The sequence below is a fragment of the Olea europaea genome, chromosome 10, assembly GCF_002742605.1.
Source record: "Olea europaea var. sylvestris chromosome 10, O_europaea_v1, whole genome shotgun sequence".
NCBI lineage: Eukaryota > Viridiplantae > Streptophyta > Magnoliopsida > Lamiales > Oleaceae > Olea > Olea europaea.
In genome coordinates, this window is record NC_036246.1 from 30,373,036 (window position 1) to 30,385,822 (window position 12,787).

Sequence of the window (12,787 nt, forward strand, 5' to 3'; positions counted from 1 at the left end):
TTTGGTAGGTTTGCAAAACAATTCGAAAGCTGCCCAGACAATAAGTTATTTGAGAGGTCAAGAAAATCCCAATACCCACTAGTTTTATTGCATAAATTGGTAATTGACCCAGAAAATTCATTATTTGACAAATCCAATACGGATCCACTATGAGGCAAAATTGGTAATGAACCATTAAAATGATTAAAGCTCAGATCAATGTAACTAAAAGCAGAGAACTTCGACGACAAATCAGTAAGGACACCTTGGAAATTGTTATGTGATACATTTAATCCCACCAATTTTGGACTTTGCTCCCCAAAAAAATCAGAGAACGGTGCCCGAAATTTCAGCATTAGAGATATCAAGAATCTCTAATGTTGTTTGTGTTCTAAGCCATGCGGGGAAATGTGGACCCACTTTGCAACCAGATAAATCTACTGATGTCAGTTGAAATGGAGGATTCCATCCTAAACTGATATTGAACGAGATACTTGGGTTGAAAGACAAGTCCAAATATTTTAATTGGGAAAGATTAAAGAAATGGGATTCAGCGATTACATCTTCAAAGTTGTTTGAGCCAAGGTACAAAGATTCGAGCTTGGAAAGGCTTCCTATGCATTGTGCAATGGTACCATTAAACATATTACGAGAAAGATCTAAGTATGTTAATGAGGAAGATAATGCAGGACAAGGCACTTTCCCTGTGAGTTGGTTATGAGATAAAAATAAAGAAGTTAAACCACTCATATTCCCCAAGGATATTGGAATCTCACCATGTAATTTGTTGGAACTGAGGTCAAGAAAACTAAGGCTACTGCTTAAGTTAAACACCAAAGGAAATATCCGTGAAGAAGAGAACTCATTTCCAACGACCACAAATTGCAAAAGAGAATTAGAAGTATTGAAAGGTGAGGAAGGAAGTACCATTGGCAGGTTACACGAAGATAAGACTAAAGATTTAAGCTGATTCAGCTTAGTTATTGTTTGAAACCAATCTGTTGCCAATGTGAGGTTAACGGAGCCCATGAGCAGAAAACTTAATGAATGAAGTCGAGAAAGCCAATCAAGATTTGTGCTAGTTAGTGAGCCATCATTAGATGAGCCAAGACGAAGAGAAATCAATTCAGAAAGGTTGCCAAAATGATGTGGAATTTCTCCAATAAAATTAGAACCGTGGAGATCAAGATACTATAATCTGCCTAGGGAACCAATGAATTGTGGGATTCTCCTATAACTGAAATCATTGTGACTAAGGTCTAGCCATTTCAAATGATGGATTTCAAGCAACCAGATGCTAATTTTACCTTTTAGAGGTGCAGTACTCTCATATTCACCGTCCAATGGACCTTGAAGATCCAAACGAACAATATGATTAGTCTGGTTATCACAAGAGACACCACTCCATTTGCAACAATCTTCCTTATATTTTTCATTTCCCCAAGAAGAGAGTCGGCCATATTCATCAATAAGCTCATCTTTGAACTTGAGAAGAGCTTCTCTCTCCTCTTCTATACACCTGATACCATCTTTCATTCTTGTAGAGTGCTCAAAAGTGGCTCTCCAGCTCAATAATAGCACAATGACCAACAATTGGAGATGTTGAAAGAGCTTTTGATCAACCATCATTTTTTGAACAATTGTAACTAAGAATTTTCAGATATTCTTTTGTGATTTTTCACCATTTCAGCAGACTACTTATAGCATTAGTTAATGAATTTACGTAGAAAAATAAAGCCAATTGTGCATAACTTTCTTTACATCAAGATTCAAGAACAATATGGCTCCATTCATAATCTATTTGGCTTTTATCTCTATAGTTTGAATTAAGACTTGATTTAGAACATTTTCAAAAGACACTATAAATAGAAAATGTTCATTATTTTAAAGAGCTAATGCTTAAAAAATAAGCTAAAGAGACTCTTAATTTTAACTTTAAATTATTCACAGATTTAAATAATTTACTTCTTAAATTATTCAAATAACATTTTTAATTAGCCACCAAAATGTTAAAAAATTAACTTAAATAAAATATGAGAACAAATCAATAAAGTTAGAGAGTCTCTTTGAGCATATTTAAATTTGGAGACCCAAAATTTTTATCCATTCCAATAATGCTCGCTTTTTTGGCTCTTCATTTTGCTTTTTTAAGAAACATTTATGGATTTTTCCTCATATTTTATTTAACTTAGTTTTTTTTATATGTCAATGGTCAATCAATTTAAATGTAATTTGAATACTTTAAAAAATAGAGTATTGAAATCTGTAACTTGTTAAATGTAATTATTTTATATTTACAATAGAGAGAGAGAGAGATTGATTTACACTCTAAATTCAGAAAGTCAAACCCATACTATTTTAAAAAGTTAAAATAGAGAATCTCTTGAGACTTACTTTTAAGCATTGATTATTTATAAATAAATAGTCTCTTTAAGTACTCTTAAACCCCATCCTCTGGTGTCGATTGGTCTTTGTTTCTAGATAATATTCTCCAAAAATTTATATGTACCATTTGGTTAAACTAAAAAGGTTAAAAGTTTTAAGTCAAGTTCACGCACATTTCGTGGCATTCATAAATGTTTTTCAGCTTTTTAATTATACATGTCATCAACTTTTATCAAAATTATATTAAAAATCAAATTTATAGTAAAAACAAACAGGGGTGTACTTTCATGTGAAATTATTAGTAAATGCTTAAAAGGAATTGTAATGGATTTTACGGAATGTGTGGTTAATAAATGAGTAGGACTTGTAAATATATATGGTTGAAATTAATATTTAACTTTAATTGAATAGGGAAAAAAAGTAAACTTATAATTAAACACAACTTAAGATTTATCCCAATTACACGCTTAATTTTTCGATAAAAAACACAGACAATCACTTAACTTATGAAGAAGTTCCATGTCACCCAGTGATCTTAGTTTTATTTCAAAGTGATCACTAAAATTTACCTTTTGTTCTTTAGTAAAATTTAAATTTTTTACATTTTATAAAGGAAAGAGAGGCATGGAAACCACCCCCTTGACGCCATGCCAAATTTTCGTTCAACACGTCATATATTCTGTTTGAAAATTAAAAAAAAAAAAAGTTAAAAATTTGTTTGAATATGAACAAGAGACTTATAGTCTAATAGGAAACAAAAGTATACTTCAATGACTAAATTGAAACAAAATATTGTTTAGTGATTAACATAAAATTTCCCATTAGTTGAGTGACCGATAGTTTTTATTAACTCTATCACTATGGAAGAGATGATACCTCGCTGAAAGTAAAGTTTAAATGCTAATATATATTTTCGTCACGTAGCTTGGTACCCTAATTAAGCCATTCGAATATCGGAAAAAAGGAATTATTCATTATAATTTCGAAGCACAAAGTATCTTTGAACCTTTCTTATTGCAATTCTCTACTTAGAAGAAATTTCCTTATTATAATTCAGACAATTTTCCTTTAACAATTGCTCACAAAAATGATTGCAGACAAATGAGAAACACATGGCCATAATTTCTTGTACCGTGCCCCAAACGTCATGCTTGTTAAATCAATGAGTTCCTATCATTATCGTTGGCTAGGAAAAATGGTTATAAAAAATAAAAAGGAAGAATTTGACTTCGAATCACCCAATTGATCTTTATTTTTATGAAAGAATTTTCCAAAAATTTATGTACTTAGGAACCCAGTCATACGCTCACATTTTGGGTAAAAGACAGCAAAAACAATCACTCAACTTACGATGAAATTTAATGTCAGCTACTGAACTTTATTTTATTTAAAAAAGATCATTAGAATTTGCTTTTAGTTTTATCGTGGTTAAATTTAGTGACATTTTCTAAAGGAATGCGTAACATGAAAGGCCTCCATATTGGCATCATGTCATATTCTCATTGGCCGCATCACACATTTCATTTTTAAAAACTAACTGAATTTGAACAAATGACCAAACGAAAGCAATATGTAATCTTTATTGGAAAATTGGCACGTACAAGATTTTAACGGAAAAACAAGATCATGCGAACAAGTAAGGGGGCACGATATATATATTATTTAAATGACCCCTCAAACAATTTAGTCTTTTAGATTAGGTAATTTGATAATCAAGTTTATTTATTCGAATATTTGGGAAATTAGTACTCATTGTGAATTCGGGGCATGAAAATCCCCTAACTTATTTTAATTGGAATTCTCTAATTCAAAGAAATTCTCCTGTGATTCAAAAAGTTTTTCCCTAATAAACTGCTCGAAGAAATGAACGGCGAACAAACAAATAACAAACATATGAGAAAATAAATATGTGTTACTTGTTAAATCAATGAATTCCAATATGAGTTCCAACAGATACTGATGGCTTGGAAAGAGTTTGGACTTTTTATAATAAAAACAAAAAAAAGTGAAGAGTTGGAGATGAATTTTAGTTTGGTGCAAGATTTGGTGTAAAATTTGGTGCAAAATGGTGCAAAATTTGGTGTAGGGTTGGAGATGGCCTTATAGTCTAAAAGGGAAAAAGAAAAAAAAGTATACTTCAAAGACTAAATTGAAACAAAATATAGTTCAGTGATTATCCTAAAATTTCCCATTAGTTGAGTGACTGATAGTTTTTATTAACTTTATAACTATGGGAGAGATGTTACACGTTTGACATCTTCAATATCATAAACTTTTTGATTAAATAGTCCAATATATTTTGGAATAAGTTCCGTCCCTACACATTCAATGAAAATATATGCACATGTACATCTTATGTTTTAATGAAAAATATATGCCGATCTATAAGTGAGGCGCTTGCTGAAAATAATGTTTAAATGCTAATATATATTTTCCTCACATAGTTTGGTACCCTAGTTAAGCCATTCGAATATCTAAAAAAGGGAATATTCATTATAATTTCTAGGCACAAAATATCTTTGACTTTTCTTATTGCAGTTCTCTCGTTAGAAGAAATTTCCTTATTATAATTCAGACAATTTTCCTTTAATAATTGCTCACAGAAATGATTGCGAACAAATGGGAAACACATGGTCATAATTTCTTGTACCGTGCCCCAAACGTCATGCTTGTTAAATCAATAAGTTCCTATCAATATCGTTGGCTAGGAAAAATGGTTATGACTTCTTGTATAAAAGATAAAAAGGAAGACTTTGACTTCGTATCACCCAGTTGGTCTTTATTTTTATAAAAGAATTTTCCAAAAATTTATGTACTTAGGAACCCAGTCATACGCTCACATTTTGGGTAAAAGACAGCAAAACACAATCACTCAACTTACGATGAAATTTAATGTCAGCTACTGAACTTTATTTTATTTAAAAAAGATCATTAGAATTTGCTTTTAGTTCTATCATGGTTAAATTTAGTGACATTTTCTAAAGGATTGCGTAACATGAAAGGCCTCCATATTGGCATCATGTCATACTCTCATTGGCCGCATCACACATTTCATTTTTAAAAACTAATTGAATTTGAACAAATGACCAAACGAAAACAAAAAAGTAATCTTTATTGAAAAATTGGGCACGTACAAGATTTTAACGGAAAAATAAGATCACGCGAACAAGTAAGGGGGCACGATATATATATTATTTAAATGACATGTATTTTGCCCCCTCTAACAATTTAGTCTTTTAGATCAGGTAATTTGATAATCAAGTTTATTTATTCGAATATTTGGGAAATTAGTACTCATTGTGAATTCGGGGCATGAAAATCTCCTAACTTATTTTAATTGGAGTTCTCTAATTCGAAGAAATTCTCCTGTGATTCAAAAAGTTTTTCCCTAATAAACTGCTTGAAGAAATGAATGGCGAACAAACAAATAACAAACATATGAGAAAATAAATAAGTGTTACTTGTTAAATCAATGAATTCCAATATGAGTTCCAACAGATACTGATGGCTTGGAAAGAGTTTGGACTTTTTATAACAAAACCAAAAAAAAGTGAAGACTTGACTTCATCACCTTATTGATTTTTAATTTTTATTAATGGAAAAAAATTCAAATAAATTTGCAGTTGAGTACCAAATTAAAAATTTAATCTTATATATCATATTTACTAGTTTTGTCATGTGAATCAAAGTTATTGATCAAGAATTTCATTATAAACTTTGGGCACGAAGTAGTGTTTGAAGTAATATCAAGCCCTTGTTTGAGCCCAATGTTAAAAACTCATTGTCAACCATGCATTTTATCAATAAAATAAATTTACCTGTAAATTCAAAACTCTCTGAAAAATCACTATTATAAAACCTATTTTTCTCAAAAAAAAAAAAAGAAAAAAAAAAGAAAAAGGACTCAAACGACCTCTAAATAAGCCTAAAATTGATGCAAAAAAAATAAAGAGAGAAGGCTTAATAAGTCGAATTAGAATTGAAGCAACGATGAGAAAAAACTAAATAATTGAATAAGCAATTTTATTCAATGACGTATAGTCGTTGAACGAGAGACTTATAGTTTAAAAGGGGAAAAAGAAAAAAAAAATTATACTTCAAAGACTAAATTGAAACAAAATATAGTTTAGTGATTATCCTAAAATTTCCCATTAGTTGAGTGACCGATAGTTTTTATTAACTCTATAACTATGGGAGAAATGATACACGTATGACACCTTCAATATCATAAACTTTTTGATTAAATGGTCCAATATATTTTGGAATAAGTTCCGTCCCTACACATTCAATGAAAATATATGCACATGTACATCTTATGTTTTAATGAAAAATATATGCCGATCTATAAGTGAGGCGCTTGCTGAAAATAATGTTTAAATGCTAATATATATTTTCCTCACGTCGTTTGGTACCCTAGTTAAGCCATTCGAATATCTAAAAAAGGAATATTCATTATAATTTCTAGGCACAAAATATCTTTGACTTCTCTTATTGCAGTTCTCTCATTAGAAGAAATTTCCTTATTATAATTCAGACAATTTTCCTTTGATAATTGCTCACAGAAATGATTGCAAACAAATGGGAAACACATGGTCATAATTTCTTGTACCATGCCCCAAATGTCAAGCTTGTTAAATCAATAAGTTCCTATCAATACCGTTGGCTGGGAAAAATGGTTATGACTTCTTGTATAAAAGATAAAAAGGTAGACTTTGACTTCGTATCACCCAGTTGGTCTTTATTTTTATAAAAGAATTTTCCAAAAATTTATGTACTTCGGAACCCAGTCATACGCGGGATAGTTTTTATATTGGCTGAATTATTGAGCCTATTTTCCACAATGGCCTTTTCTATAAAAAGTACTATTTTGCCCTTACTAAAGTTATTTACAAGATGTATCTTATATCTTTAAGGTTTTATCAATCAGGACCTATATTTATATTTTTTAATCTTTCAAACACCTTTAAATATTCCTTATATTTTAGTAGTTCTTCAAAGATTATAGGTTGTCCTTTCTTGGTTATATATCCATTAAATAATCCTTCTAAAATCTCTTCTTGTATATCTCTATGTTTAGTTATAATATCATCTACCTTTCTTATTTCTTTACTAGTTCCTATAGAATTAAATGCTATATTATTTCTACAATTATAATCTATATCTCTATATATTTCTTCAATTTTTTCTTTACCAACAGGAAATATATTATCAGATTTTTCGTCTAATTTAAGTAAAAACGAGACATCTCTTTCGTCTAAAAATAATATGAGATTATTGTCATTAGTGGATGTGGATGCTTGTGAATTGTTCATCAGAATAATTGAAACATAAGCATGTAAAAATAAGTAAGTAACTTACAGTAATCAAGTGGAAATAAACAGACTTTCCCTCCAGTATGCTCTTATAGATGCTTTGCATGTACTTAATCAATCTTCTTAATCAAGTAAAGGTTTAGAATGTTTTTTGAAATCATTTGGGTCCACAACTGCTTCCACAAAAGGCTTTTCAATTAAGGTTGCATTTCTCATTCTAGAGAACTAGCCGTGTTGCCACAGACGCTATCTCACAGTATCCAGAGTCTCTGTTTTCACCTCTATCCAAACTCTTTTCAGAATCAAGTTCCAACTTGGAACGAAATTTTAAAAGATAACTCACACACAAGGTGCTACAAATTTTTGTTAGAAGACTGCCTTTTTCCCCTAAACCATTCATCAAAGACGGGTACTTTGGCATGGCCAACATTCATTCAAAATTAAAATTTTGAAAATCTTCTAAAATCTCTATCTGTACTGCCGAGGAATCATGAGAAACTTAACGAAATCCTTTTATGAAAACTTTGTTGAACATAACAAATTTTACTTTAATATTCATAAACTGAAATTGTACATGCTTACAAACTATATTTACATACCTTTGGTACTCACCTTATGAAGTTTAGAACTCCATAAGTGATTACCTTATTACACGCTTTTCTATCTTCAAACTATCTACTATTTTTCTGAATACAAGTGGTGTATACAGATTACAAAAGATTTCTCTCAGATATGTTTAAGAGACAAGCTATTTCGAGATATCTTCCTTCTTCTTCCTTGCCTCCTTTTATAGAAGCCTTTGGGAATCTTATCTTGACAAGTGTTTTCCACATTTTTTTGTTGGGTAGTTAGGCCATCTTATCTCCACCGAATTTTTTCCATTATCTTCTTGCTAGTAGACATCTCCTTTTGAAATTAGGTACCTTATCTTTTGAGTTTGTCTGCCACTTGTAACAATTAGTGGGGGTAGTTACAATTATGGAGACTTTTCTTGTACTATCTTCTGTCTTTTAGTAGCCACAGTTTTTCTTTAATAAATTTCTTTATTAAAGTAGTGATAAATGGCTGCTTTTGTCACCATCACTTTTTCATTTTCGAATCAAAGAATTCTGCAGGGAATTCTTCACTATTAAGGGATGCTTGGCTCATATCTTCAACTACACAGTATTCACAATGGTGATCACTGTAATTCCAGAGTAATTTGCATAGTTCTTTAGCCATATCTTCTGATCCATGCACTTGGTTGGAAATAATTGCAGATAATAAATGGTCGAGATAACAAATATCTTCTTCCTTAGTAGCCATCCTTGCGTTGGAATAGATTATATGATCTTCAGATGGATAAACACATATTTTTTCTTTCTCAGTAATTATCTGAGTTACATGTTCAAATATCTCTTTGTACCCTTTTGCTCTTCTGTAGGGCATCATATTTAGAATATTTTGGTATCCATTTTTAACAACATTTTGATTGGTTGGTAAAAAATGTTGATTTGTAAGTCCCATTTTTATCACATGGAACGATGGATGCATATATTCAAGAACGGGATCCCATTCCATGATTGCTGAATGGAATCGGATATATATTTGTTGTCTTGACAACTTCAGTATATCTTTTAACAGCTTTCCTAATGTTGGCTGGAAGCTGAGCTATCTCTTTGAGATCTTTGCTAGGATATATACAAAGTATATTTCCTATCTCAAAGCAATTTCGAACCCAGTTGGCTGGTGCTCCTGGATAAAAATTTATCTTGTTGTATTTTGAATAGTGGAGAGTCTTCATCCACTTTCCAATCTCAAGATACCAATCTGATAAAATATTAAAAATAATAATAAAGAGTGTTACTTCTTCATAGTTATCTTTTCTGGGAATTTTTGCTTCATGGCATATCTTGACAATATTTTTTGGATCTATCCTTTCAATAGCAAGTTTAGATTGAGTTTGGCTCTGTGAAGAGCTACCTTCTCTTTCGATATCTTGAATATCTTTGTTATCAGTAATAGGTTCAATTTTTCGCTGTGAAGGGGTTTCTATTACCTTCTTTTCCTTTCCTTTATTCTCGGGGAGAGCGCTAGTATTTACAAGTCCCTGCGAAGGGATACTAGACTTGGTACAAGTAACTCCTGCCTTAAGGGTTATATTTTTGCCTCGAAGGCTATCTTGGATATTTTGAATTTGTGTTTCCAAATAGGAAACTTTTATCTCAAGTATTTGAACTTTTGTTCTTAATTGTTCCAGCTCCATTCCTGTTAAGATAATCGGGAAGAAAGTTAGTTTTACCTTTTATATATTCAATATCAAATTTGAAATATGAGAACCAAATTTGTATCCTAATAATATATCTATTGGTAATAGATGGATCAACATTATTTTTCAAAAATGCTTTAACTTGAGTATTATCAGTTCTAATCAAGAACTTCTTTGATAATAGATAATCCTCATATTTCTGAACTCCTCTTTTCACAACAATGAGTTCTTTTCTATTCGTCTCATATCTTGTTTCTACCTCTTTAAATGTTCCTGATGTATAACCTGCAAGTATCTTAGGATAAGAACAATCTTTTTCACATTTATATTCTTTATGATTCTTTTTCACTTTTAACACTGCTCCCCAGTAATGATCTGAAGCATCAGTTTCAAGGATAAAAAAGTCTTCTTCTTGTGGTATTACTTGTTTGGGTAATACCTTTAATTCTTCTTTAACTTTTCTTATATTTTCACAATCTTGTTCTTCCCAAGACCACATAATATTTTTTCTCAACTTTGGAAGAAAATAATTTTTTAATTTGGCACAATTTTCAATGAATCTTTCAGCATAATTTAATATACCAAGGAAGCTTTGTAATTGTTTTTTATCTTTAATTTTTTCAGAAAATTCTTGAAATTTTTCTCCAATATGAGATTGCAACTGCAATTCACCTTCTTTTATGAATAATCCTAAAAATTCTATCTCTATTCTAGCTATCTCAGCTTTCTTTTGAGAAAGTGTAACACCATGTTTTTTCATAATATAACAAAATTTCTCAAAATGTTCAATATGTTCATCAATATTATTTGAATGAATAAGTAAATCATCTACATATGCAATACAGAAATGAGTAATAGGTTTGATTACCTCATCCATTATTCTTTGGAATATCTGTGGTGCATTTTTCAACCCAAATGGCATTACATTCCATTCATATTGTCCTAAAGGATTGGGGGTACTAAATGCAGTTAGTGGTTTACTTTCTTCTGTAAGCATGATTTGCCAAAACCCTGACTTACAATCAAATTTTGAAAATATCTTTTTGTTCTGTACTTGTTTAATAAGGGTGTCCTTATTTGACAAGTAATATCCATCAAATTTAGTAACTTCATTTAACTTTTAGTAGTTTATTATCATTCTGGCTTTTCCTCTTTTTATCTCACTATGTTTTATAACCATAAAGGCTGGACTACTATGTGGACTTTTATTAGGCCTAATCAATCTGGCTTCTAGCAATTCTTTTATTTGGCTTTTAAATTCTTTTTGGTCATCAACACTATATTTCATAGGTTTGACTCTTACTATAATGTCTGGATTGATTAATTCTATCTTTGCCTTTACTTTGTCTGTATTTCATTTTTCTAATGGATTTTCAGAATATGTTTCAGAAATTTCTTTTTTCAATTTTTCCAACCTATTTTCTGTTGTCATTTTTAAGATGTAACTGGTTTAAATTTTTCTGTACTCCAACATCCACCACGCTGGGTTGAGGAACTCTGATGGTTTATATCCTTATATGCAATTGTAACAGCTTTATTTATTTTTGGTGTAAATATTTTATGTGCACAAGATATTGTGAACATATACTTATCAATATATTGTGTAAATAGTGCATATTTTAATAGGAAATTTTGTCCTAATAAAATATGACATTCTATTGTGGTTGACATATATATTGTATCAACAAATACTTCTATAAAGGAAATTAGAAAAGGTACTTGCGTAGCATACTTGCTGTATATTACCTTATTTCCACCTGCTGTTGTAGCAGTGACTATCTTCTTTGAATTGTATTTCCAGTATTCAGATGGTAGTACATTTGGTAAGCATAAACTTATTGTACTTCCTGTATCTAAGTAAGCATGAAATTTAATTCTACAATAGCTTTTTATATTGAGTGTAATTTCAATATATGGACTAATGAGATTAGTACTTATTACTCTTTCCATGATAACAATGATTTCATATTTTCATCTATTCTTGGTATGATGATTGGGTTATCATCAACTGTTATTTTTAAATATCCTTGACAAATTTTATAAGGACTATATTTCTCAAGAAAGTTCATTCCTAGTAGAATAGGTGAACGGTCTTCTCCATATAATTCATCTTTATATAGGATTATTTCTTTAGTATATTCTTTATGATCCTCTCCTGTTAGTATAAGAGGGAACTTAACATATTTTCTTATTTCAAGATTATTTTCTAAATAATCTTTAAATATATATGGTTCTGGTATTTCAAATTCTATTAAATGACTAACAAATTTAACATTTACATAACTTTTATCTGCTCCAGTATCTATGAGGACAAGAAGATTCTTCTTGATTTACATATCTTGTCTTAATATAATATTGCGAACTTGATGGTTCAGCAATACTTAGATTCTTAAGTCTACTTATTTTAGAGTCTTGTCTAGAGGGAAATCTTGCAATAAGATTATCTCCTTCTAAGCTAACATTATTTCTTCTTATTAATTTTCCTTCAGAATTAATTTCTCTAGCTTGTTTGTGGAAATCAAGCATTATTTTTTCTGGTATAGCGACTTCATGTTCTTGGTATTTCCTAAGAGGTATATATTATGTTAATTCCTCAAAATCTTTATGTAAGATAATATTATCAGTTATCTTCCTTAGATTGTTATGATGGCTAATACTAAAAGCAAAAATTGATTTTATGCTTATACTAATAGCTTTACTTCTTTTTAACATTTTTAAGTTTCCAATTCTATAGTATAGATTGAAATTTTGGTCAATATTTTCATCATTTAATGATATTGCATAATTTGGTTTTACTGTAAATATTATCTTTTGATAGACTAAGTTTCTTACAACTGTTCCTAATAGAGCATCTATAGGATCT

At 30.3% G+C, this 12,787-nt stretch overlaps 1 protein-coding gene across 1 annotated transcript; it reads right to left on the bottom strand.

Moving 5' to 3' along the window:
• Positions 1 to 306: 306 nt before the first annotated feature.
• LOC111400516 (leucine-rich repeat receptor-like protein kinase PXC2) lies at positions 307 to 1,515 on the bottom strand. Its single transcript, XM_023027926.1, has 2 exons — positions 1,287 to 1,515; positions 307 to 977 (listed from the first exon to the last, which is right to left on the bottom strand). Exons 1-2 carry the CDS (start codon positions 1,513 to 1,515, stop codon positions 307 to 309), a joined length of 900 nt encoding a protein of 299 aa, XP_022883694.1.
• Positions 1,516 to 12,787: the final 11,272 nt, after the last annotated feature.

Bases quoted from the DNA above. Each gene is read 5' to 3' on its own strand.
- LOC111400516 (XM_023027926.1), bottom strand. From the start codon at position 1,515: ATGAAAGATGGTATCAGGTGTATAGAAGAGGAGAGAGAAGCTCTTCTC. The intron at 978-1,286 runs GTAAAATTAGCA...CATTGGCAACAG, and splicing joins GAGTACTGCACCTCTAAAAG to ATTGGTTTCAAACAATAACT.